Source organism: Lentinula edodes, assembly GCF_021015755.1.
Source record: "Lentinula edodes strain Le(Bin) 0899 ss11 chromosome Unknown C8R40scaffold_105, whole genome shotgun sequence".
Taxonomy (NCBI): domain Eukaryota; kingdom Fungi; phylum Basidiomycota; class Agaricomycetes; order Agaricales; family Omphalotaceae; genus Lentinula; species Lentinula edodes.
Genome location: NW_025764411.1, coordinates 7,513 through 33,761, shown reverse-complemented (window position 1 = coordinate 33,761; position 26,249 = coordinate 7,513). Strand labels below are relative to the sequence as shown.

Genomic DNA, 26,249 nt, shown 5'->3' with positions numbered 1-26,249 from the left:
GGGGGAGCTGCTTCGGGGCCGCCGCCGCCTGGGGTGGGGGGGAGAGAGCGAACCCCGAACCCCCGAACCCTAAACCCCTCACCCCGAACCCCTAACCCCTAACCCCTAACCCCAACCCTAAACCCCTAACCCCTAACCCTAACCCCTAACCCCTAACCCCTAACCCCTAACCCCTAACCCCTAACCCCTAACCCCTAACCCCTAACCCCTAACCCCTAACCCTAACCCTAACCCCTCCGACGTCACCCAACCCACTTTTATTTCAACTCAAACTAAATTTCAACCCCTTTCCTATCTTATCCTTTCTTCATCCACTTTCTCTCTTCTTGTTCTTCAACAAACAATTTCATTATTCTTTCACCTTCCATTGCATTCACTACTTGACTTCTTCTGCCACATCAACTTCATTGCACCCCCCCATGCGGTTCATACTCCCCGGGGTTCACCAACACTCTGTCACCCCTTTCATCAAACTCACTTGTCTTACACCTCTTCTCTTCACACCTGTCATCTGACTTCCATGTCAATGTACTTGCTCCAACTGTTGCAATCATTACCAAAACTACCAATCAATCCTCAATACTGATGCTTCATTCCCATGTCCCATTCCAAATAATTGCTCTGTATGTAAACTTGAGCACTGTTCACTTGTTATCAAATCTCTACCCAATCATATCCTTGCCATTGTTACTCAAATCACACGCTGTCATTGATCTTTATCACCCCTCAAACATATATAACAGCTCTCTATCCCCCTCAATTTACCCCCACCCCTCACCTTCAAAAGCATCTAACCATTACTCAACATGCTCTTCGTCTTTACACACCAAGTTGTTTCACAATTCCCTCCAGTTATCCAAGCCTTCTTCGCACAGCGTCGTATTGACCGTCGTCATGTTGTCCTTTATGATCTACGTTGGGGCCCAAGACCATTCATCCTCCAATTCCATTGGAGTGGTAATCATGCTCATTCAATCATGGAGATTACCCAGCAATGGGTCCGTAGCACGTGAGCTACAACATCCTTCTTTAGAACTCACACACTAATGTTCCATAACAGTGAACATACTGTATTGGAACCCCGCCCTGTTCGAGTTGTTGAGGAAGAGATTGTGGTCTGGTTCATGACTGTTCTGGCAGACTGGAAAACTCTGGCTATTGAAGCTGGGCTGGGAGATGAATTGGAAGAGTGGGAGGTTGCTCAGATGTTACTTGGTGATATGTAATACCTATCTGTTTCACAAGTCAAAACACTTGTAAATGCCACAACATGCTTAGTCAGCGTGGTCATCTCGGGCACCTTCACTAACTGGTTCATGGCTGGAGAAATATTGGAAAAAAAAGAATCCACCTCTAAAACTTTACGTATAGAATTGAACCAAAACCTATACGTAAAAAGTTTGTGTATAGAAAGTACGTCCAGTCGTCGACACACAAGTTGTATCTGTTGCAGCACTAATACACTCCACTACTTCAAACACCTGTATTCCACTCTTATAAGAAGCTATTTTGGAGCCCCAGTCTAAGCCATTACCAATACCTTTCCATCAGGTATGCAGTAGTTACAAGTGCATCAGTACCTTCAACAGCATGTCCAAGTTCTCATTGTGCAGGAGGGGGCTCCTCAGAACTTATCCAAGTGTGCACTCCGAGTTTTGGCTCCACCGAGGTGTGGCTGTGCCTAAGTTCCCACGCTACCCGCCAATGAAGAAAAAAATGAAAATGAAGAGGCGGGTCCCAGGATCATAAATCTTCAAGAATTTCCTTATAAGGTCAAAAAATGCGCCCTCTATGAGTCTTTCAAGGCAGAATGTCCATACATGGCAGAAACTGCAGGAATTACTTGAAATAGCAATAAAGCGCTGGGCCACCCTAATAAGGCATAAAAACAAGCGCCCTACCATAATGAGCAATAAGCGTCTGACTGCCTAAAAGGGCAATAAATGACTCTGAAAAGCGCCCCAGAGGAAAACTCGGAGCGGCGCACTAAAAACGGAAATTAGTTCCCACGCTTCACGGAAAATATCGAAAATTGAAAATGAAGAGCGGAGAGAGGCGAGGTGAAGCACGTGACTGCGACGTTGTGCGCCGAAGTATTCACGCTGCTATAAGCAAAACAAAATAACAAGTAACAAACTAGTATTGCAACTTGCGGGTCAACCAGTGCTCCAATTTCAATGATACTGGTGGGTGACCCTAGGTTTTTTTGTACTGCGAGTCTAATGGTGACAAGTGCGTGACCAGAATCGGAGTATATTCTCCACTAATGTAAAGATGTCTCTCAATGTACATAGTGTTGAGCTTGCTATACACAGTGATGTATAGCACAGCAATGGGAAAGGAGCTTTCCATGGCCCACTGTGTAGAGCAGCGTGTTGAGCTCCCTGTGTACAGTGTTCAGCTATCTGTATACAGTGTTGAGCTCCCTGTGTACAGTGCTGAGCACTTGAGTTGATGTGCAAAGCTATGTCAGAAGGCTATAAAAGTGCGCTTTTTTGGACCCCCGTGGGAAAAACTTGGTCAAGAATCGAACAAGCCAAAAATTTTACGTATGGAATTTTCAAAATTCTGTACGTAAAATCTCAGAGACGTTTACGTATAGAATCACTTTCAATTCTATACGTAAAATGGACATCTGGGCTGACAGTGGACAGTATTGAGCTCACTGTCTATGACGACGTCGAGCTCACTGTCTACGACGATGACGACGAGCTCACTGTCTATGACGACGTCAAGCTCACTGTCTATGACGACGTCAAGCTCACTGTGTACAACAGCAATGACAAGCTCACTGTCTATGACGACGTCGAGCTCACTGTCTACGACGATGACGACGAGCTCACTGTCTATGACGATGTCGAGCTCACTGTCTATGATGATGACGATGAGCTCACTGTCTATGACGATGACAATGAGCTCACTGTCTACGACGACGTCAAGCTCACTGTGTACAACAGCAATGACAAGCTCACTGTCTATGACGACGTCGAGCTCACTGTCTACAACAGCGATGACAAGCTCACTGTGTCTGACAACGTTGAGCTCACAGTCTACGACGATGACAACAAGCTCACTGTCTATGACAATATCGAGCTCACTGTTTACAATGATGACAATGAGCTCACTGTCTATGATGACGTCGAGCTCACTGTCTACAACAGCGATGACAAGCTCACTGTGTCTGACAACGTCGAGCTCACTGTCTACAACGATGACAACAAACTCACTGTCTATGACAACATCGAGCTCACTGTCTACAACAGCAACAACAAGCTCACTGTGTCTGACAATGTTGAGTTCACTGTGGGAGATGATGACCAGCTCATTGCATACAGTGTTGAGCTCACTGTGGAGGACAATGACTAGCTCACTGTCCAAGACAATGACCAGCTCATTGTATACAGTGCTGAGCTCACTGTGTAGGACAGCATAGAGCTTGTTGTGGACAGCATTGAGGTCACTGTCTGAGACAACATTGAGGACACTGTATACAGTGTTGAGCTCACTGTGTATGGCAATGAGCAGCAGCATTGAGCACAGTGTGGAGGTCACTGTGGGCAACAGTAGTGGTGAGCTCACTGTGTAGAGTGATGAGAGGGTGTTGTGCTCACTGTGTAGAGTATCCTACTCACTGTGTAGAGTGTTCTACTCACTACCTAGGCCAGTATAGGTGCAAAGGAACTAGACCGGTAATAGAGGTGTAGTAATATAGATAGGCGACCCTGGAGAGTTCCCTAGCATGAGAATGCGGCTTAGTGGACTGGGTCTCACAGGTGAATATGCGTGAATCATATGCATGGCAAGAGGCTTGGCGACTGGGTAAGGGAATGTTCGATGAGCTCCGGCGAAGGGTGTCTGTGGAACGGAATCCACTGGATCTGCTGGGGTTGCAGATGGTGGCACATGAGATTGTAATGAAGGTTGAGAGAAATCTGTTATTTTCACACGGTTCTTGTTCTTGTGTCATTTGAAATGTCGGCATAAGCAGCGGTAGAGTGGAATCAATAATAGAAGAGCAGGCTTTGAAGGCGGCAAGGATGCACAAGGAGATGGTGGAGGTAGCACGAATGCAGTCGGGAGCAGGGATTCTGTGCTCGAGCTGGTGGACATCAAAGGAGGTATAGACGCGCCGATGGAAAGTGGGGGTGGTAGGCGGGGGATGACCTCTGTTTCGAAAGCTGGTTCTGCGTCCTTGCTGCCTTGAGATGGAGAAAATGAAAATGAGGATGACGAGGATCGTCTCCTCGTAGAGCCAACCCGTGTGGTTCTTCTGGTAGCTTTGCCGATGTTGATTTGGAACCTTTTGGACGGTGAATGAGGTGTTCGTGGGGAAGACCTTTGGTTGGATGCACTCATTTTCTCCGAACGTGAATCTGAATCATCTCGAGTGAGAGGAAGTTCTGCGAACATGTTTCGGACTTTCTCAGAAGGTTTCTCCTCTTTGGGATGCATGCCAATCTTAAATGGGAAAATAGTCAGACTCCAGAGACGAAGGTGACAGGAGCACATACCTCAATACTGAGCCTTTCTTTCCCAATTCCAGGCTGAGTTGGCATTTGAGGAAGCTTCTTTCGCTCCTCTGCTTCGGAGACAGCTGAATGTTGGCGTTTGTCGTCCCGAGCAAGTATTGTCATGGTGCTTGAAGGTTGATCTGCCGATCGATTTTCCGCAGCCTGTAAAGCTACTTGCTCTGTTGAATCATCTGGATATAGAGTGAAATCAGTCCAGAGGATCAAAAAACTTCTTTTAAGGATAATCACGGAGTTCGTTCCTCAGCTGCTCAATGACTTGATGCAGCTGTTCAAGTTCAGACGGAGAAGGTAAAGGCTGCGGTGCGGGGGAGACGGAAGGTGAAGTTGATATCGAAGATGTGGAAGAGGATAGCACTCCGAGACTGTCTCGGAGTCGCGCAAGCGAGGATGATAGCGTCATGGTGGTAAAGTCTGGAGGCGACAGAGGGAATAGATCGGGGAGTGTAATAGGTACAGGCTGCCAATGAGAAAAGTCAGGCCGGTATGAAGAACGAGGTGTTGCAAGAATGCACAATTTCTATCTCATTAGTGGGTTCTTGCAAACTTGGCGTCAATTCAAACGCAATATTTCTGATTTCGTTGTCAGCCTTGAGGAGCATCTTCTTCAAACTGAGATTATCCTTGCCTAACTGCTCGCGTGCCTTCTCAGCCTCCTCTAGCGTAATTTCCAGGTATCTCTTTCCTCTCCCGACAATCGGAACTACTGGTTCAACGGCGGTTTTAACACTTCCGATAAAGTGCTTTCCACTAGCGGTAGCGCCAAGTTTTGCCTGAGCGTCAGAGATCCTGTGCCACCTCTCCATAGCACGTTCAATCTCCTTTTCCTTCTTCTTTGTTTTGGCTTGGTGGGTAGCTCGAATGGTCTGCAGGGCAGAGCGTGTCCACTGCAATTCTGCGTTAGTATGTTTGTGTGCAGCTTCAGTCGCCTGCAACGTCTTTCTCGTAGTCCTATTCAAAAAATAGGCTGTCAAAGATACAATAAGATAAACGAGAATGGAACGCACGCAAGACGAGATTTCTGTAAGTGCACTTCACGCTCGAAATTTGCCGCAGACTCTGTGGCTGTGCGATGCATTGATACCATTTGTTCGTGGTCATAGCGAAGAGTTCGTAGTTCAGCTGACAGGTGCTCTGTCCTCGACATATCTTTCTAACAAAGCCTTCAAAGATTGCACGAGAAATCCAGATCAAATCAATACTCACCACCCTTTGAGCCAGCAAGTCCAGAAAACATTTCACAGCCCTGTCTATTTCTCCTTTAGACAGGCCATCGAGAGAGAGTCCCGAAGATGTGGTGAATCCGTGAGCTACCAGCTGAGAATTGACATATTGAAGACTCGAGGTTGGAAGGAAGGAGTCTTCACAGGATAGGGAAGGAGAGCCTGTCAGGACTCTGAGAGCTCCAGTGAACGGTCTTGTGCATAGGCGTTGCCGATTGTCAAAGTTCTGCCTGTTACATAACGTCAGAAGTTCATGTGCCATGCACATTGTCATGTGATCGAGATCAAGCGCCAATTTAGCGCTAGGGAGATAGATAGATAGATAAATACACGGCACCATCTCGAAAGACGGGTTCCCGTCTCGGACTAGTGAACCCCTGCGGGGCACGATAAACCTTGCTTGCATTCTCATGAATTCCAACCCACATTCACAATCAAACCAAAGGTTGTATGGTAACAAAAGGTAAAGTAGTGTATGAGTGCATGAACAAGGATTAGAAGAAATACATCGGAGCGAGCTAATTAAAGCGCCTAGTGTGTAAAAAAAAAATGCACGGGCGCTTGGTAAAGATGGGGTGGCAAAGGACCTAGCAAGCAAGGTGAACAGCCGGTTATGGTAGGACAACAACAGCGAGCTTAACCCGCAGTGAGGGAAGGTAGACTACTGCCGACGTACCACGCATGAGTGAGAGAGTGGCAAACAAGAAGAGGTCAAGCAAGAGTACGAGAAAGAAACGAGAAGAGGTCAAGCAAGAATATGAGTACGAGAGAGTAAAGAGTATGAGATAGAGTTCTCATAAATAGAGTACGGGTATGAGATTGAGTGTACGAAAAAGCATGAAAACAGGAGAGAGTATTACAGAGAGCGTAAATACGAGAAACAGTCTTGCAGTCAGTTATACAGAGGTAGTAATGCGAATGATGAAAACATCGAAATGTCAATGAAGAAAAGTGACACCGGGCAGAGGGGATGAACGAAGAATCGGGATCAGGCTATGTCGTGTCCCCACCCACGCTTCCACTCGCGGTATGGTCATTGTTCTGTTCAGCAGGAGGGAGAGGAGGATGCAGAGATGTCCAGTGTACGGCAGCCTCATGGATGAAGTGTGCAGTACAAGAGGTGGAGGATGTATTGAAGATGAAGTGCTTGAGATAGTAGAGAGCTTCTAAGTTTGAGAATAGGCAATTATGAGGAAGAGGGAATGAGGGCGATATGTCATCAAGAAAGGCAGTCCGTAGTCCAACAATTGTGTGGTCTGCAGCACATTGGAGGAAGATATATTGAGGGGATTCTGGGTGGAAGGGTGACTGACATGACCGGCACTGTTTTGTGGGCACCTCTGTTGGTAGCAAGGGGTCAATTCTTGCAGGCGATGACTGGAAAGTGAGGGGAACCATGTCTCTACACAGTAGTCTGGTGAGAGAATGGCGGTGGGAATGGTTTCGGATGTGGCTCAGGTAATGACAGAGTGTCCAAGCAATATATTTTGATGGGCCCTCTTTCTGTGGTTCAAGACGGCCATGGAGTAATGCCAGACAATGGCTGATGTCTACTTGGGACTGAAGATAGGTGTCGGACTCCTTGGAGATGGAATTGATAAGTGCGAAGTGACATTTCGGATAGTAGTGCTGATGCGGGGAGGGAGAGAGTGGAAGAAGGGAGATGGTGAATTGCCTAGTCGACATTTGAAAGCCAGCATTTCATGCCGGAGTTTCAAAGGTTGAAGTTCTCCTGCAGCGCAAGGTAAGTGTAGTGCTCCGGTCCGAGTTTTAGAAGGTAAATGAGGTAGCAAAGGGCAAGAATGACACGGCGGGTATGTATGGGCATGATACCAGTCACTGTGAAGAGAGGTGCAAGAATGGAACAACGGGATAGACCAAGCATGCGGCAGAGAAAGAGCAGTTGAATTTGCTTGAGCATGGATAATAAGTGAGCATTGGTGTCGATTGCAATTTCACAGCCATTGATGAGATGGCAGTCCACAAGAGCAGGGTAGAGTTGCTTGGCTATTGGAGGGTTGAGCCGTTGGTGTCCAATGAGGAGGTCACATCCCGCGATGCCACCTGCAGCGGTGAATGTGGAATCACGCTTGACCGTGAAGTGTGCCGCAAGTAGATGACGGTGTGTGGATTGGAGGTGAGCACCAACGTAGCATACCGAGTGACGGAATGACAGGGCTTCACCACCCAGGAAGAGAATGGGCAGCAGTGAAGGCAGGTGGCCAAAGACCATGACCCAGGATTTGCCAGCGCTGATGGTGAGGTTGTTGGAGTGACAGTAGAGTTTGAAGCCTCTCAAATGGGACTGTAGGCCGTGTGTAGAGCATGAAATCAGGGCGATGTCATCAGCGTATTTGAGATGGGATATCACAGCTCCCAGCAGGTCGAGGTCATTGGGGTCATGAATGAAGTCGAACGTTGAGAGGAAGATGTTCCACAGTGTGGGAGAGGAAGGGTCACCCATCAGCACCCCACACATGGCCTGGAAGCAATCGGAAGTGTCCCTGTTGTGGGTAATGACATATGTCATCTGGTTGTAGAGGGCGGCAGGTAGAATTTTGCGTTCCGTCAGTGCGTTCTGCATTCACATTTGCGTTTTGTGCGTTCATATGTGTTCATATATTTATTATATTATGTATAATAATATGATTTTAGTGTTCAATTACAGGGGTTTGCATAATTTCATGAACAAGTTGAGTTTTTTTTTTTTGCAGTCCGAATATATCCTATCTTATCAGCTGCGTGATGTGACGGGGTTCTAACTATGCAATTCCTTCCTCTATACCTATGCCTCAGGCTTGTAACAGTTCTGCCCTACAAGTGCCCATACATCACCTTGATATCTTCAAATCCTGTATCCAGAAGGTCCTTCATGCAGACCTTGAGTACTTTGTTGGAACAGTGTTGATCCATATAAGGTAATGTACTATCAAGAATTTTGTGTGTGTTTGGAGTGACAATTTTCCTTGTTCTTTTTGTATTCAAAGCCTCATTGTGATACTTTCTCCACACTCTTACTATGTCCTGTTATTTCAGTAGTGTCTTCAGTATAACATCGATGGATACATTTTTTGAGGAGGCATGGGGTCTCATGGGGTCGAGAAACAGTCACATCACGTTTAGATATTCCGGGTTAGGAATGGATATATTCAGACCGTAAAAAGAAAAAAACTCGGTTGTTCATGAAATTATGCAAACCCCTGTATTAATTACATCAATTGTACTATACATAACTATACATAATGTGTTCATAGACTGTACAATATGTAGTAGATTAGTGGAACAATAGTAACATTTCAGTCAAAATATTGAAATTTAACAATATTTATGTAAACTGGGAATGCAATCAATGTATGAATGCAAATTTGATGAATTGATGTCGCGTCCATATGCGTTCAGGTGCGTTCACCTTATATGCGTTCAATTTTGATCTTTGCGTTCACCTGCGTTCCATGCATTCAGGTGCGTTCAGGGTGCATTCTGGCTCCACTCAAGATTGGATTGCAAATTTTGAGTTAGTTTCAAGTAATTCAATAACTAGTCTTCACTAGGCTCCACTGTTGTGGACTGTGTTGAGCAGGCAAGGGGTGCGTAGTGGGAACACTCTCCAGCACCATACCTGGTAGTAGAGCTTAGTGTCTCAGTGAGGCAATAAAAGTAAGAGAGAAGCGAGTTGGATTCCAGTACAGGACGTAGCTACTTATATACATAAATGCATGACAGTATTACATAAGGAAGTACTGAGGAATCCACATATGGTATATGATGTCAGTGTATACTAAGCATAGACTAAGATAACACATAATCGTATTAGTGATGTGTGAACAGCATAGCCGCGTTCAACATCCACACAGGACATCCTCTTTTCAATCTGGGATATTCTCTTCTCAAAACCTGTGACCCACCCTTACTCAAAAATCCATGTTTGTCGATTACAGTAATTACACTCACAATTCTGCTCTCCAGGATCTTTTTCTGCACCCAACCAAAGAAAAAAAGCAGAACTGTTTTTTTTGGTTTCCAGTGAGTGATGAGAAAATATGTTAATAATAATAATATGCATTACTCACCAAAAGCTTTTAGAGACTAAGATAACACATGACCATATTAGTGATGTGTGAACAGCATAGCCGCATTCAACACTCCCCCTTGCTGAGCAGCACAGTAAAGTACTTTGCTCAAAGCAATAGCGGTAGGCGTCAGGCAGGGCAGACAGCCTAAGGATTGCTGGACGAGTAGAACTCAAGTCCAAGCATTGAGCAGAATAGCTCAAATTTGATACGCCCAAGATTATTTGTGAAAAGATCTGCAGGGTTGTTACTGCCGTCTACGAAGAATACTTGCACAAGGCCACATTCAACAACTTCACGGATATAATGATACCGGATGTAAATGTGTTTTAAGTGCTTGCTAGTGACAGGATTTGATGCCATGAAAATGGATCCTTGATTATCTCCAGCAATAGGAATAGCGTCAAGCTTATAGCCTAATTCTTCAAGTAGATTACGGATCCAAACCACTTGACGGCTGCAATCAGACAATGTCATATACTCAGCCTCTGTAGACGAGTGAGCGATTGTTTTCTGCGCATGGCTGGTCCAAGAGAAGATGCCATTGGCAAGCTTCATAAAAAATCCAGTCTGTGACCGGCGTGTATAAGGATCGGAAGCCCAATCCGAATCAGTCCAAGCGCTGAGACCGATACCCAATTCACCATCATAGCAAAGTGCATATGTTCTAGTACCTAGAAGGTACCGGCAAATATAGAGTGCCTTGTTAAGGTGCTTTTGAGATGGGTTAGCTGCATGTTGTGCAAGCTTGGTAACAGCAAAGGATATGTCAGGACGTGTGCCCAGCATAAGGTAGAGAAGGGAACCAATAACCATTTGAAACTTGCTACGAAGAGCGGAATTCGATTGGCCTTTGGTGGGTTCGGGTTGGAACCCTGCAGGAAGTGGTGTATCAGCCATTTTAACATTTTCCATACTGCAACGCTTAAGGACTTTGTCAAGGTAGGCACATTGATCAATATAAATCTTTTTGCCACAACGGGTAATCCGCATGTGAAGGAATTCTTTGGCTTCACCAAGATCTCTGCATTCCCAATGTGACATGAATTTCCCTTTGAGGGAATCTATGAGTTTCTTGTCAGGTCCAGCAAAGAGTGCGTCATCAACGTAGATGATGGCGATGACTAGAGAGCCATCTTTTCCTCGTCGGATAAAGATACCTGCATCAGAGCTCAGGTGTTTGAAGCCAAGTGTTTTCATGTATGAGTCTAGTGTTCGCCACCAGACGAGCCCTGCTTGTTTTTTTTTTTTTTTTGAATCTCGTTTATTCACCTGTGTGCTAGTGCATATGTAGTGAACATCGTACTGTAGTAGAACTATCATACTGGGAAAGGGACCTGTATCTTTGTTGGGAAAACTGTCATCTACGTCAGGCTCCATAAGGAAGCCTCGACGGGGACCCGTCTAACTGCGAGGGTTTGATTAAGCACGGACATTGTGCATGTGCCTGGTAGATATAGGTAGGAGGGAGTAATTTGTAAGTTAGTGGGTGAAATGGAAAAAGAGTATAAGGAGGCAGGGAGGGGGGCACTATCCTCCACACGTCTTCATTGATCTTCCTAGTCCTCATCCTTGAGCCTCGGGAGGTCACCTATGATATGGTGGAAACGTTTCATGTCATCGACGTAGCGGAATAGCTGCGGTAGGGTGCTTCGGCAGGTGAGCAAGGAGCTCATGTTCCATTGGGTTCTTGGGATACGCGTGCGGAAACGATCGCGGGCTCTGCGGTGTGCAGGACATTGGAAAAGGTAGTGGAAGACTGTCTCTGGTCGCTGCTTACAGCATGGGCATGTGGGTGTGTCCGCTCGATGGATGCGGTGCAGGTGTTTCTGCAGAGGGATGTGGCCGGTTCGTAGTTGGGTCAGGATACACGTGAGCTTCCTAGGCAAATCACGAGCAAGCTTCCAGAACCGGCCAGCCCTGCTTGTTTCAGTCCATACAGAGCTTTGCACAGTAAGAGAACTTTATCCTCTTTGCCTTTGATTTGAAAACCTTCAGGCTGTTCCATGTAGATAGTCTCATGTAAGACGCCATATAGATAGGCATTTCGAACATCGAGTCCGGTGAGATACCCGTTGTTCAGCGCAGTCAAGGTGAGCAACAGTCTAAACAGTCTCAAACCATACTACAGGAGAGAAGACTTGGTCATAATCAAGACCTTCAATTTGTGAGAACCCTTTGACAACAAGGCATGCCTTCTTACGACCATCAGATTTGACATCGAAGACCCAGCAGTTCTTAATGACCTTTTGGTCTGCTGGATGATCCATGAGTTCAAAAGTACCACGCCGTTTGAGCGCTTCAAGCTCTTCTTGGCAGGCCTTAAGCCATTCCTCACACTCAGCCTTAGATAGGTGAGTAATGTCCTTGTAAGTCCATTCATGGACGTTCTCAGAGCTTTTCAGCTTCCCCTCAAAGGGAACGGCCTTAGCCATAAGAAAATATATTAATTCAGCTCCCCCTTCACAACATAGTCTGATCAGGGTGTTAGCTTTGTCACCAGGAGGTTGTTCTCCTTTTTCAGGAGTAAGATGCTCAGTACTAGGTCCGGGAACCTGTTCTGGCTCAGGGTGTTCTTGCTCAGCCAAGGAGCTACCTGGCTGTGGAGCTTTAGTGCGTCTCTGAATATCCCTCTTTGGTCTCTCTACCTGTTGTTCCATAGGAAGCTTACTGCTGCTTCTAGGATTACCGGTAAGATGAGTAGGTGGTCTCTGCACACGACCTGAACATCTCAACTGTTCTTCAGCAGGAGGTTGTTCATTCCGGGGTTGTGGCGGCGGCATAGGATCTCGTGCTGGCTGTTCAGCTGGCACAGGCAGTGCAACATTTTGCTCCGGATCCTGTCTCCTTTGGGGAGTAGTAGGTTGATGAAAAATGGGAACATCATCATCACCAGGTGGAGGAATAGGATCTTTAGGATCTGGGTTGCAATCTGGTAGACACATAGAGCGATGGCACTCTGAGGATTTACAACAAGGAAATAATTTCTCATCAAACACTGCATGCGTAGCAGTGAACATTGCATTGTTGGACCGCATGTAGATATTTCCGTGTCCACCATCAGAAACTCCAAGTTAGTTCTGACCTGGGCGATTGTTTGTTTACCCGTACTTCTTTATGAAGAAAGATGTACGTGCTACAGCCAAAGACACGCAAGTGATCTATGTGCGGAACTTTGTTGTACAAAATCTCATATGGTGTCTTCCATTCGTGATGATGCATAGGAGTGTGGTTATACACATACACAGCATGTGCAACAGAGAATTCCAACCAGGATTCAGGAATACAGGCTTGAAAGCGCTGTGGTTCACTTTTCTCAATAATAGTCCAGATAAACCTTTCGGCTCTTCCATTCTGCTGGTGGATATGAGGAGATGACCATTGTGCTTTGATACCTTTGTTCTTAAAGAACTCATCAAGTGGATCTAAATTCTCTGCCACCGTCAGACATCCATTCCTTGACATTAGTGTAAGACCTGGGTCAAAATAGGTCTTAGGGTAGGTTTTGGTATGTGGAGGTTTATGTTGTAGCGTGCTAGGAGCAGGCTGGAGCTCGAAGGGAGCTACGAGAACCGCGACCGAGGATGGGAATGACCTAGTAGTGGCTGGAACGACGGGATGGTGACCCTTGAGGGGTTCCTAGGAGGTCCAGGGAGGTCCCTAAGGCATAGGGAGGTTAAGGAGGAGTGCGGGACCGTACAATATTGCGTAGTAGGAGTTGTACTCGCTAGAACGTCAATATAGGATCGAGTAGGTCGTATGTGTAGATGGGTCTCAAGGGTGTAAGCTCCCGAGAAGGGATGTGCCAGGGAGGGTAGGTCCCTGGGGGCTCGGCTTGAGGATGGACGTCCTCGAGTGTGGGAGGTGGTAACGGAGAAGCAGTACGTAGTTCGACGTGAGGGGTAGCTTCGACGTTACCTAGATCGAGGTCCTGAAGCCTATAGAATAGCTAGGGAGCTCGAGGAGGTTTGGGGAGGTTAGCTCACCAAGGCGGTAGGCGTTGGGGAGCTCGGGAACTCACTCGGATTGCTTAGACGTGAAGTAAAAGCGTGTATTGGATCGTATAGACAATCACAGAGACAATAGACAAGAGTTGAGAGAAACAGAGGTAGTAAAACAGAGAGTAAAGAGAAATCCGTATGGTTAGCAGGTACAAAGGGACAGGGACTGGACCTATGCAAAAGGGTGTGTGTTCAAAATATACCAAGCTAGGGACGCTTATGTTACAGAGGATACTTATATAGGTGGGCTGAATAGTAATGGGACATTGTAATAAACGAGCATCTAATGGGGTTGGCGTGAAGTGCGGAACCCATGAGGCTAAATTGATAGGGGATTGTCCGGCGGCGTACGCGAGTCGCGGAGCTGTCGCTTCAGATGGAGGTTAGCGTTGGTGGGGAGGTTAGCTAGGGTTCCGTGGTTCATGGAGGTTGATGGGAGGTTATTTGGGAGGTGTAAGGGAGCTGATACGCTGTTCTGGGATGTCTAGGAGGGTGACAAGGGGAGCTTTTGGGACAGGGCATGACAATTGGTCTCATATAGATTTTTGACTGTGGCAATAAATTGCTTTATCACCACAAGAGATCCGCTCTTCTTTTTTAAGTGGCAGTAGAACCCATGTGAAGTATAGTCATCTGTGAAGAAGATCATATACTTGTACTTGTGGTACGAAATGGTAGGCCATTCTTTGAGGTCTGAGTGAATAATCTGGAAGGGACGTGATGCCCGGAAATGGACGTAAAGTCATCTTTCCCTTGGCACAACCTTCACAGAGATCTTCCTCATGGGGAATGCTAAAGGTAGGAACACCTTCTGCATGTTTTCTCAGTTGAGTGAGTGCTTTGCGCGATGGATGACCCATACGGCGATGCATGGTAGTGTAGTCCACTGAGTGGATCACTAGGTTTACAGCCATAGGCTGTGGCGAATAATCTCTTAGAATGTAGATTGTATCGCTATGAGTTCGTGGTTCAAATGACAGGAATAAACTGTCTTTGTCCCAGAAGTCAACTTTGTCTGCATTGCCGCAAACAGTTTTGCCATCTTGTAGGAAGTGTCCTTGTGCTATAAGGCAATGACTCAACTCCTTCATATAGAATACTGGAGCAATTTGTGCCTTACTGCCATTCTCAACATCATCCACAGGAGACATTGCACGAGTGTGCTTTGTCAGAGGATCAAGTTCGTCATCACTGTCCAACTCCGAAATATGCCCAGTTGGCTCAAGGGTGCGAATGACTTCAGCAGTCGCACGGACGCCAATGTTACAAGCACAATTGATGGCCATCCTTGTCTTCTTGTGGAGATGAACAGATGTAGCATTAGGAGGATGGATGGAGTGCTTGCGCACATCCAGTACCGAGTTCAGACATAGTCTGGACAATGACAGAATAGTGTGATGGAAGCTTAGATAGAAGAATCAGAGCTTCAAGGTGGGCAGGGATGCCAATGTCAGCATCATTCATATGGGAGAAGAACATGCCAATGTCAGTCATAGCTGTGAGTGGGTTTCCCTTGTATGGGACCTTGACAGCCATGGCAGCAGCAAAGTTGTCAAAGACTGCGCCTAGACCTTTGACCTTGTAGGTTTTCTGCAAGAATTCCCACAGCTTCTTAGCCATATCACCCTCGTCCTTAGGAAGGATGCGGATTGACAGAGAAAGGCGGAGGCGGATGTTGCCAACAGCCTTAGAATCAATCTCCTTCCAGGATTTGAGCAAATTGTCATATTCTTTCCAGGCTTTGACACTGTTGAGGTCTTCCGTATCAAGTGGAGATGGCTCGGCAGGTGGGTCAGAGGTGATGGCTGACCCAAGCCCTGTGGCTTGGAGAAAGGCTTCCATTTCGGGGGTCCAGGTGTCATAGTTATCATCTTTGAGGGTGGTGGTAACAGTGGTGAAGAGTGCAGAAGATATTGTAATCTGGGTAAAATCAACAGAAAATGTCAGCATGCAATTCATAAACGCTCAAGACAACAGATGGAAACAAAATGGCATGAATGTTATTGCCAGTAGTGACAAGCTGCAACATATGTCTTGCAAGCTGTCATCTACAGTGTCAAGCACTCTTGGGCGATGTCATAATCAGCACTGTTAGGTGTGATATTGACTTCAGCACCAGAAGCAATGTTCCAGGTAAAGGTCTGTGTCAGAGACAGCAATCAAATAGATGCATCAATGACAACAGTAGACCAGAGAGCACTGCAAGCTTAGAGCTCAGCAAAGCGTTCATCCGGGGCTCATAACCTGTTGGGCAGGCAAGGGGTGCATAGTGGGACACTCTCTAGCACCATACCTGGGTAAAAAGACTTATAATCTCAGAGAGGCAATAAGAGTGAGAGAGAAGCGAGTTGGATTCCAGTACAGGATATGGCCTGTCCATATACATAGTTGTATGACAGTATTACATAAGGAAGTACTGAGGAATCCGCATATAGTAAATGACTAAATATGACTACATATAACATATCATAACACATGATCATAATAGTTGCATGTGAATAGCATAGCCACGTTCAACAAGAGATATCATTGTTAGGCTCCTTTCCATTCAATTTCAAAAAGCCTCAGTTCTGAATTATGGTTGAGAGAGTGGGGACATATGGTTTTCCCTGATTATTGAAATAGGGGCTACCCTGAAGCTGAGGAACAAGAATTTCGGAGTTTCTGGGATTGGGATTGTATGCAAGAAATTTCTGATATGAAATCAATATATACATACTAATACAAAGCATAAGGTATGAAAGGATTTACAGCACATTCTATTAGAGCTTTGGCGTGCTTATGATAGTCTGGTTCTCTATTGATGACATGTTGACCCCTCACTTGATAGCGGAACATTCAGGGCCATCAAAGAAAAATACACAGTTGATGCCAGCTTCGGATAATTGACACAGGAAATATTGGAGTTGAGTGAGAGTAGCATCAGAGAGGTGTAATGAGTGCTGAGATTCACCCCTATTAGCTGCATGGAAGGTATTCAACAACAGACTGCAAAAGCAGAGTTAATGGATGTTAACAATCTTGATTATTTCCATCACACCTTGCATCAACTCCAATATTCAGTGTCCAGAATTTATGATGATTTCTAATGAAACCATATTCGAAATTGAGGTCTTTGAGCTTCAGCCTAGATGCGGCTGGGTGAATAAGCTAAATCACATTAAGCTAATGAGCGGGTAGAGTCAATCTTGTCCTTACTGGCCACAATCCTTTGACCCCTATTGATATTGTTTTTTTTCAATGGTACTCTCAACGATTCTTGATATGGACATGGATATGAATAAGGAAGAGATAGGAGATAGTAGATTATGATCATACATGCACATGAGTGAGCAAAGCTGAGTGCTAAAGTGGTCTAAATAGCTTTGACCCTCCAAAAATGGCATTCACCGAACCACTTCAATATCTGCATCCTCTTTCACATCTCTTTTTTCTTTCCCTAAGTGTGTACTGGTGCTACTTTTTCCAAATAAAACTCAACTAATAGACCACCCTCATACAGGACATTCCATCCAAGCCACAGCAGTGGTTGTGAGTATTCGATTTTCTGAGACCTGGCAAGGCGCGCGGGACATCCTCACTGGAGTCAACATACCTAAGAGTTTACTTGCATTTGCACCTCCCTCGGTATTGCACTTCTCTTGGTCTAGGAAAGGGTGCATTCCAGAATTCCAAAATCTGGTTGTGCAAACACTGACCAGTGTAACATGAGCAGAGACCATTGCGCCCTCCAGGCTTTCTGTACATGCCACAGTGAAGCTTAGCGCACAAACAACCTCTTCAAGCCAACCAACCACTGTCAGCTTCTCCCACTATTGCTCTGTATTGAAGAACAAGGCTATTGTGGACGAGGCTGAGAAACTGCTGAAGGACTTCAAGCCCGTTAACCACAATGTTAGCAAGCACATCAAGGTGATTGTGGCTTTCAATGCCAAAGCCATATGTGCTCAATTCCGGGATTTTTGGCCCGTGGCTCAAGTTGAGATGTTTCTGCTGTCACATTATAAGTCTCTACTGCAAAGGAGACAGAGGAAAAGATTGACATGGAGCTTAGGGATTTGCAGGCAACGCTGGTGAATAACAAGGAGGCCCATCCGTTCCAGAACTTTACGGTGAGTACGAAGCTCGAAAAGGACAAGGAATTAGGAATTAATTGTGTTGTCTTCTCTCTATTTCAGGTCCTGGACACTGGCAAAGCTCACCCTTGTATCATTGAGATGGCGAGACGATGATGAAGAAAGGCAAACAGAGTGTTCTCGGTGAGTCTTTTTTCCACTTTTACGCAATCACAGTATTTTTAATAGATATATAAGCTACAAGGAGAAGTTCGGCGATCTCAACCTCATGCAATTGTTATACTCACCTAGATATTCTTACACAAGAAACATTGCTTTTGAATATCTGCATGACTGTGCGCATGTTCAATGGTTTCAATTTTAATGAGAGGCTGTCCGGAGGCTCTACACTTCCTGGGTGTGTCCCCTTCTTGACGTCCATAATACAATGTCAAAACACCCCTTCCAAGATCTGTGGTCTTTGAGCTGAGGATATTCAGATTTCGCAACTATATCTGCATGCTAAAAAAGCTCAGCCATCCTTATCCCAGTACTCTCACAATCCGCTCCTCTAAATGTCCACCATATCTCACTGAAATTTGTTGTCACTTAGGATGGACAAGCTTCCTGCCACTCTTTCATGCCGCTATCACAAGTTCAACATACCTACCTTTGCATGCAATACCCTTTGGATGACCCTGGAGGTACGTGCTGTACATCTTCCATGACCTCTTCTGTTCGCAAACATATGGTACACAGGGATTTGGTACGCAGGGATTTAACACCAAAGTTGTTTCACAAAGCTTCTGAGGCAGATAGCAATGAAGAGATAGATGGAAGAAATAAGGCACTGTGCTGTTTGTGCTTTACGCATTTGCAGTGTTTTCAGTTGACTTCCATACAGCCTCTTCCAGCTCCACCAGCTTCTACAACATTGTTGCCACCAAAATCCCATGCACTTCTCGCATCTAATTCACTGTCTAAGCACCTCTCATATTCCTGATTTCTTATGTCCACTATCTTGTCATACACAATGGCTAATGCATGACGAAGCCAAGAACGAGAACAATAGGTCTTTTGTATTGAAAAGAGAGAGGAAGCAGTTGAGAAGGTTTCAGGGACTTATACACAAGGAGCCACTTACAAAGAGCACTTTTTGTCAGGCTGTGAGCTCTTCCAGTGATGTTGATCTCAAACAGAAAAAGGCATCACCTCCAGCTGTTCCTCCACCTCCTTCTCGCATTCCTTCTCTCTGTAGTGTCTCTCCTGTTCGCCCATCTCTTGCTACCAAGAAAATGCACGGTCCCAGACTTAGCAGCACCAAATGGGAATGGCATAAGACTGTCACTTTCCACGAAAACTGCGAAGTGGTAGAATTTTTCTTGAGATGAGGAAGAAAGTGGCAAAGTGTTTGAGAGTGACAGGGATGATAATTATGGAAACACTGCTGAGGATGATGTAGACTTTTTTGGCGTGGGTAAGAGGAGACTCCGCATGACCCATACGAGGACATCAAGCTTTCTGACCAAGAACCAGAAGAGCAGTTAGAGCTCGACGCAGACACCAGTATTACCGGTTTCGTAGGCAAAATCTTCGCTGGCTCTCATCAAACTAGCACCCCCCCGCAACACCACCTTAATGAACTCCCTCCTGGCCTTGAAACCAAGGACGGCATACCTCCAGTTGTAAGCAAACTGTTCAATGTGATTTGTGCATTGTTTACTGGTTTTTAGACTCTCCGGTCTGAAGAGACTATCCAACAGGGTCCGATCCTTTTGCTATGCCCAACCTACAAGACAAATCACTTTCAATTGGTGCTGGAAACTCCATGCAAGACGACTCCATAATGCCTGCAACTACCATCCCAGTTGCTCCTTTTCTCTTGACATCTCCTGCGCTTTCCAGCTCTCGTGGGCTTCATCCTTGTTGCAGATGCAGCCGCCTACTGTAGCATATTTCCTTTTGGGTCCCAATAGCTGAAGTAGATGATCCTCAATTGTTTTCCTGGCCTCAACATGCAGCACTCTTCCACTAATCCCCTCTGTTATCTGCTCAAATCTGTGGAGAAACCAACACCCAGTCCATCATCTAGACAAGGCTTGGTTTAGCCTTAAAATTTGCCCAGAATACTGCTTATCTGATTTTCGGAGATTTTATCCTGCAATTTGATCTTCTAAATTTTGTTACTGAGGAACCCTACCATTGTACCTTTTCAGTTCATTCCTTTTGCTCTGTTGTTCAGGATAGCTTATACCAACAAAATGTGTTCTAATATATACTGATGAACGCAGTAATCAAAACACGTTTGTTGCTTGAGGCATGTCCACCATGTTCTAAGACTTGCATCAAAATAGGAGGTGAGCCGCCATATATGAGCCGGATGGTTTGCCCAAAGCACTCTCAATCAACTCCTTTTCTATGACTGTCAATATCTTGGAAATAACCCCCCCCCCAGTTGTGACAAACTCAACCTGAACAATACAAAAAAAGATGCATCAATAGAGCAGCATAGCTTTACTTATGCTCAGAAGATGCGAGCAGCAGCCACATTTGGATTCGGAAGAGTCCATGACCTCGGCATGCAAGCCTGCAACTGGAGTGAAACAACAGGGAAAATGTTGGGAAACCCTGACTAGCTATATGCTTAGTCTTTGTCATCATAAGGTCAGCTTTATTGTTCTTCACTTGTTATCAATCACTTAAATAGGAGAGACAGCAACCAGTGCGCATGCTGCAACTTCAGTAAGTCGCTTTGTATCAAACCTTAGACAATTTGACCACTATGTGATGCAGGATTTATTGTCAATTCACAAGATTGGGCTGGTACCCGAGCTCGTTCACTACTCAACCTAGGTTACAGCCTTGCCTTCTGCAGACTTCTCCATGTAGATGAATTGTCGAAAATTCAGCTTCATGACATAGAATTCGAAGAGATAAATGGGCGGTGGAAGTTGACTCTTCAACTACCCTTTCAAAAAACTAGTCAATTTGGAGGTATGTTATAATCAACTACTGTAAACATAGTCAAGACATTCATCTGATCATTTTCAAAGCAATCAAGCCTTTTGTTTGGTGGATAATGCCCAAAGAATATTCTCATCTATGTGTTGTATGTGCATTTGCAAGGTGGATCGTCATATTGGATATCACAAATGGCTACCTTTTTCAAAAAATACGTGCAAACGACTGAATTGCAGAGGAGAATGAGCCAATGGTCACTGCAGTTCATTTGTTTATGGCAATTGTTACCTGAAATGACACCTCATAGACATCTGAGCAATTCTTGGAAATGTTCCGAAATAACCTTATCGACATTGGAGTTGACCACATTCCCTATGGTACTCATTCCTTTCAACGTGGTGGATGCCAATGGTTATCAGTAGAACGGCGGTGGCCACTTTGTCAAAATTGTGAGTGGGGTGGATGGAGCCAGGAGTTTACTCATTTGACAATTGTCAAATACCTCATTTCTTTGAACGATAACCCCACAGTTGATTGCAATGACTTTTTTAACCGGAACCAACCACCTGCTTTTGTTTGTCCTGTATTTCATTGTTCATGCCATTGTGCATAAAAGTTTGATTGAATGTATAAACACTATGTATGTGGAACATATATTATAGACCTAGTCGTTGTTAATTGGATGATATATTAATTGAGGTCCATGGTATGTTTTTCAAAATAGCGACAAGCAATAGCTGTTCTATCAGTTAATACCTTTCCACAATTCACAAAGATTTTATCGAAGTCAGCACCATACTCCGCTTTTGCCCTGTCTACAATATTCTGCTCATGCGCAGCTTGTTGAACCCGCAATGTCTCACATATCCTCTTCCAGTTGAAAAGTTTCCCATCTGCAGAAGAAAACTCTTTCCAAAAAGTATCAGCGGTACTTGAGCAATATCGTTCAACAACAAACTAAAGCCCATATGAGAAATAAGGAAAGCAAAAAAGAAACTTCTGGCCAGTACCGAAGGGCGATAGGGGTGCCGTTAATTGAAAAAAGGTTAACACCGCAGTCGGCAGGGTCCCAGTTTGGGCCTTCATCATCCCATGCACATTCAAGATGGGGAATGTTGGTCGCAAATGATATTGGGCAAGGGTCACGGATGTCAGCACTCTTGAAGTTAAGCGACCGCCCATGAGCAATCTTGATTGTAGTGATGCCCTTTTCCACAGGAGAATCCTCAGCGGAGACCTTTGGATGAGATACAACATTCACTACCTCAGCCTGAGTGGAAGCCAAAGAGCGACGATGACCTGCCAAGTCCTCTGCATCAGCTATGACAACATTGTCCTTCATGCCCACATAAAAACCACATGTCTCTTGCATAGGCTCATCAGTCTCCTCACCATCCTTGCCCTTCGTAATTCCGTTGCCAGCTTCAACCAGAGATCTACCATTTTTCCCGGCCACAGGTTCTTGATCTATAGCAGTTTCAGTTATGATCCCATTGTTGTTGCCCCTCGAATTGGATTCTAGAGAAAACATCAGGGTCTGAGGGTCTCTAAAACAATTCCCTGCTCACCCTCAATTCGAAGTTTCATCTGCATAGATACAGGCCTGAATGTGGAGAGAAGGTTGGAATCTAAAACAGACCTCGAGATACTACAGGCAACGAGTTGAACAATAACTCACCCAATAAAGACATAGAGTGCAACCCCGAGGTAGTGAATGGAGCGGAAAGTAAAGTAGGAAGATGTTGCACCAAGGTACCAACTATTGAAGCCAGACCATCAATCTTTTCATTTTTTTGCATTTGCTGACTAAGTAATGCCTATACAGTTTTAACTACTTATCTGTTCCTTCAGCAGCGGTGACTTACAGATGCAGATTGCACTTTAGCAGCATCAGCTTTGGCTTTGGCATGGCGGTTCAGTTCTTCAAGCAGAATATAGGATGAGTGTCGCAGAATTTCTTTGCCTGACATAATAATAATAAGAGTAGATTTAAATACTAGCAGAACGATGGAGGACATACCAATTTTGATAGCTGGGTTTTTTGTTCAAGTGTCCTTATATCCTTTGAACGTTGCACTACAAGTATCTGTCCTGAAGAAGTATTGGCTGCAACACCCATCAAAGCATTCCATCGTAACGTCGAGAATTTCTTCTTCGCCTTCTTGATTTGCAAGGTTGGACTGTTCTTGTCCTGATTAGACAACTCATTCTCGATGCTTTTGCCACTGCAAACACCACGATGAGCCCGACGAGCACCTGCTAGAAGACTTCAAGGTATGATATGCATTAGCCAAGCAAGAAAGATAAGTCAATATGACACACATTTTCCATTGAACCATGTCTTTACTAAATCCCATTATCTTTTTGCATAGAATATTCATGTTCTGGTGCGAGGAAAGGCCACAATCCTTCGCAATTTGCACGAGAGCATTTCGCTTCAAGCCATTCCCAATGTGATGGGTAAATCAAACTAGAAAAATTGAACAAAATGTCTATGCACAGGTCCTGGTATCTGACATAAAATATTTCTTCTTCATGTTCATATCATTCTGGCAGGACGAGAGTGTCATCAGGCTGTGGCTCAGCAGGATGGCAGACACGAAGCTCCTGTCCCTTGAAATGAACGATCTCAAAGGGTGGGCTGGCAGTGGTAGAGACAGAGGTAGGGAAAGAGCTCAGTTGCACGGTTTGATCAACATCCATTGAATCGAGAGAGTTAATGGCCATAAAATAAATAATAGTGCCGAATATTGTAGTTAACATCAAGCTGAACCACGGTGAACCTAGGATGCTAACAACGAGTAGAAGATATGGTTCTCAGAGGTCGTTGTTGTCCTTGGTGGGAGAGGTGGAGTCAATGAAGGACGCAAGCGAGCCAGCCGCGGCGCCATTGTTGATCAGGCAGCCAGGTACACTATAGAATGAATAAAATATTGACTAGGTAAGAATGGAGGGAGCAAAACAGACAGCAACTGGCGAACAAATGGTAAACGATCAAACAAAATGAAAATAAACAATATTACATCAGCATTCAGATTCACAAATGCACATCACGGCCAAACATGCATTTGTTACCCCAATCAAAACCAACCAGCCCTGTCATCCCAGACGTGACTACACTGTCTTTCCTGAGAGAGAAGCGGCATTGAATTATAATAGTCTTATGGAACTATTATGGACAATAGGATAAGATTTAGATAGGAAAGGGTGAACTTTGATAATAGAAAAAGAAAACTTATGAAAATGGGTGAACAATAAGCATAATGTAAGTTAGATTTCTTATTGTGGACTTATGAAATATTTAGTTGAGAGTTAGTCAAAACTTATGGAATTACAATTGAATAGTGAGTAAATACTACATAAGATAAGATTTGATTAAGTAGCAGCAGATAATGAAAAAGACAGTGAATAATTATGTTGTGACTGTGACAGGTGGGTATTGGATAAGAATTGGTTATGACTGGTGTGAAAATGTAAAACTTAGGAAAATAATATTCAAAACTAACAATACACTTATGAAATTATAAGTAACACTATCAAGCAAGGGAGTAATGCTAATAAGAATAATTCACTTGTGGAACAATGAAAGTAACTGACTTCTTGCTATAGAATAATAGGCAAAACAAACACAGACTGTGGAGAAATGAGAGTGATCAATATCATACTGCAGAATAATAGGAGTAATGAATGCAAGGTATAGAGCAATTATTTTAATCACTTGTGGAATGATGTATGCTATGGAATAATAGGAGTAATGAATGTGAGGCATAGAGTAATTGTTTGTTTGACTTGGGGAGCAATGAAAGCAATCAAGGAATAATGAATGTAAGGTATAGAGTGAATATTTCTTGACTTTGGAGCAATGAGAATAATTGACTTGTGGAACAATGAGAGTAACTGACTTTATGCTATGGAATAATAGAAGTAATGAGTATGAGCTATAGAGTAATCATTTTTTGGACTTGGGGAGTAATGAGAATATTATTTTCTGGACTTTGCAGTAATGAGAGCAATGAGGCAACAATGAATTTGAGGTATATGTCAAGTAGTGTATATTAGTATAGTATGTAAGGCTAAGTAATATGGGGCTCACCTCAGTTAGATGTAAAATAACTGAGGGAGCCCCATCCGCCATCTGCTGGTGTGGCTGATAAACTGTACAGTGTATATGTAATTGGGCAGAAGCAAAATAAGTGGTCAAAGCTGAGGACTGTGCATACGCTGGGCGGAGGTGGAATCTAACACCCCCCTGCTCTGCACAATACAGTCCTAGTAGTCCAACCATCTTTGCATGGATTGGCCCGCTGAGGGCTTTAGTAAATACATCTGCGATGTTCATACCTGTTTGGATTTCTGAGACCTTCACTGCCCCGCTAGCTACCTTCTCCCTGATGTAGTGGTCCCGTAGATTGATGTGCTTCACTAGAGCATGTCGCTTGGAGTTCTCAATCAGGCTAATGGATCCAAAGTTGTTGCCCAGTAGTGTCACAGGTCCTTGCTGGTTCAGGTCAGCTTCCGCAAGGAAGGATTGTAGCCAGACTGCCTGCTGGCAGGCCCGGGACAGGGTGATGTATTCAGCCTCCGTAGACGATAGCACAGGTTTGGGTTGGCATTTAGAACTCCAGGAGATGGGTGCCCTGACCATAAAGAAGATGTAGCCCGATGTGGACCTGCAGGTGTCCACACATCCGGCATGGTCAGAGTCAGAGTACCCTTTTGGTTTCAGTCCCATGCCTGGCAAGTGTTCTTTACCTGCTCCAGGTGCTTCATGTCACGAAGCGGCAGAGGCGGAGTGACTAACGGAGCGGGAAAGCGGAGCGACTAAGCAGAACGGTGAGGCGGAGCAACTGGACAAGGCAACAAGGCGGAGCGACTAAGCAGAACGGCAGCAGGCTGGTCCCAGATAATGACAGAGATATATTGAGTATCGTAGTCATAGGTAATAATAAGTAAGCACATACCTGGTCCCAGATAATGACAGAGAGGTCAAGATAAGGGACCAGGCTGTGGAGGGTTGGCTATATATACATAATCCGGTCTGCGAGAAACAACGATGTAATACTGTACAGTTTAGGAACAAGGAAGGTGGCGGAAGCCAATAGAAGGAGAAGATGGGTCAGGTGGATCAGTAATCGATGGGGGTTTGACAGTGATGGGATGATGTATCGTACAAGTAAAGGCGTCGAGACGGTGAGAAAAGGAAAATGATAGGGGCTGCGTACTTTATGACATTACCCCCCTCCTTATGACCATTGCCCTCGATGGTCAAGGCTTTGCCGCCGTTGGGTGTTTTTTATGAAAGGCCCGAACAATTTTTGGTGCTCGACTGAGGTTGGCTGCGGGTTCCCAAGAGTTGTGCCCTGCGTCGTAACCTTTCCACTTAACCAAATATTCCAACTTCTTCCATCGA

The 26,249-nt window shown here is 44.9% G+C and overlaps 5 protein-coding genes across 5 annotated transcripts; 3 read left to right on the top strand and 2 right to left on the bottom strand.

The window, feature by feature from the left end:
• Positions 1-3,723: 3,723 nt before the first annotated feature.
• On the bottom strand, positions 3,724-6,020 carry C8R40DRAFT_1182472 (Afadin and alpha-actinin-binding-domain-containing protein; the record flags this gene model as incomplete). The annotated part of the gene is made up of 6 exons (XM_046232969.1): positions 3,724-4,458; positions 4,512-4,702; positions 4,761-4,989; positions 5,045-5,480; positions 5,537-5,682; positions 5,736-6,020. The coding sequence occupies 6 exons, from the start codon at positions 6,018-6,020 to the stop codon at positions 3,964-3,966; spliced, it is 1,782 nt and encodes a 593-aa protein (XP_046078755.1). The 3' UTR covers positions 3,724-3,963.
• Positions 6,021-15,598: 9,578 nt separating this feature from the next.
• On the top strand, positions 15,599-18,055 carry C8R40DRAFT_1164262 (uncharacterized protein; the record flags this gene model as incomplete). Its single annotated transcript, XM_046230466.1, has 5 exons — positions 15,599-15,614; positions 17,426-17,504; positions 17,588-17,766; positions 17,832-17,935; positions 18,002-18,055. The coding sequence occupies 5 exons, from the start codon at positions 15,599-15,601 to the stop codon at positions 18,053-18,055; spliced, it is 432 nt and encodes a 143-aa protein (XP_046078754.1).
• An 863-nt stretch (positions 18,056-18,918) lies between these two features.
• Positions 18,919-19,913, top strand: C8R40DRAFT_1178864 (uncharacterized protein; the record flags this gene model as incomplete). The annotated part of the gene is made up of 5 exons (XM_046232933.1): positions 18,919-19,221; positions 19,271-19,355; positions 19,415-19,588; positions 19,642-19,788; positions 19,855-19,913. 5 exons carry the CDS (start codon positions 18,919-18,921, stop codon positions 19,911-19,913), a joined length of 768 nt encoding a protein of 255 aa, XP_046078753.1.
• A 772-nt stretch (positions 19,914-20,685) lies between these two features.
• Positions 20,686-21,452, top strand: C8R40DRAFT_1064313 (uncharacterized protein; the record flags this gene model as incomplete). The annotated part of the gene is made up of 4 exons (XM_046225555.1): positions 20,686-20,872; positions 20,932-21,054; positions 21,076-21,101; positions 21,147-21,452. Coding segments are annotated over 4 exons (642 nt in total), but the record flags the coding sequence as incomplete, so codon positions are not given.
• Positions 21,453-21,529: 77 nt separating this feature from the next.
• C8R40DRAFT_1178863 (uncharacterized protein) lies at positions 21,530-22,809 on the bottom strand (the record flags this gene model as incomplete). The annotated part of the gene is made up of 5 exons (XM_046232932.1): positions 21,530-21,796; positions 21,837-22,357; positions 22,408-22,467; positions 22,518-22,656; positions 22,705-22,809. 5 exons carry the CDS (start codon positions 22,807-22,809, stop codon positions 21,530-21,532), a joined length of 1,092 nt encoding a protein of 363 aa, XP_046078751.1.
• Between the last annotated feature and the right edge of the window lie 3,440 nt (positions 22,810-26,249).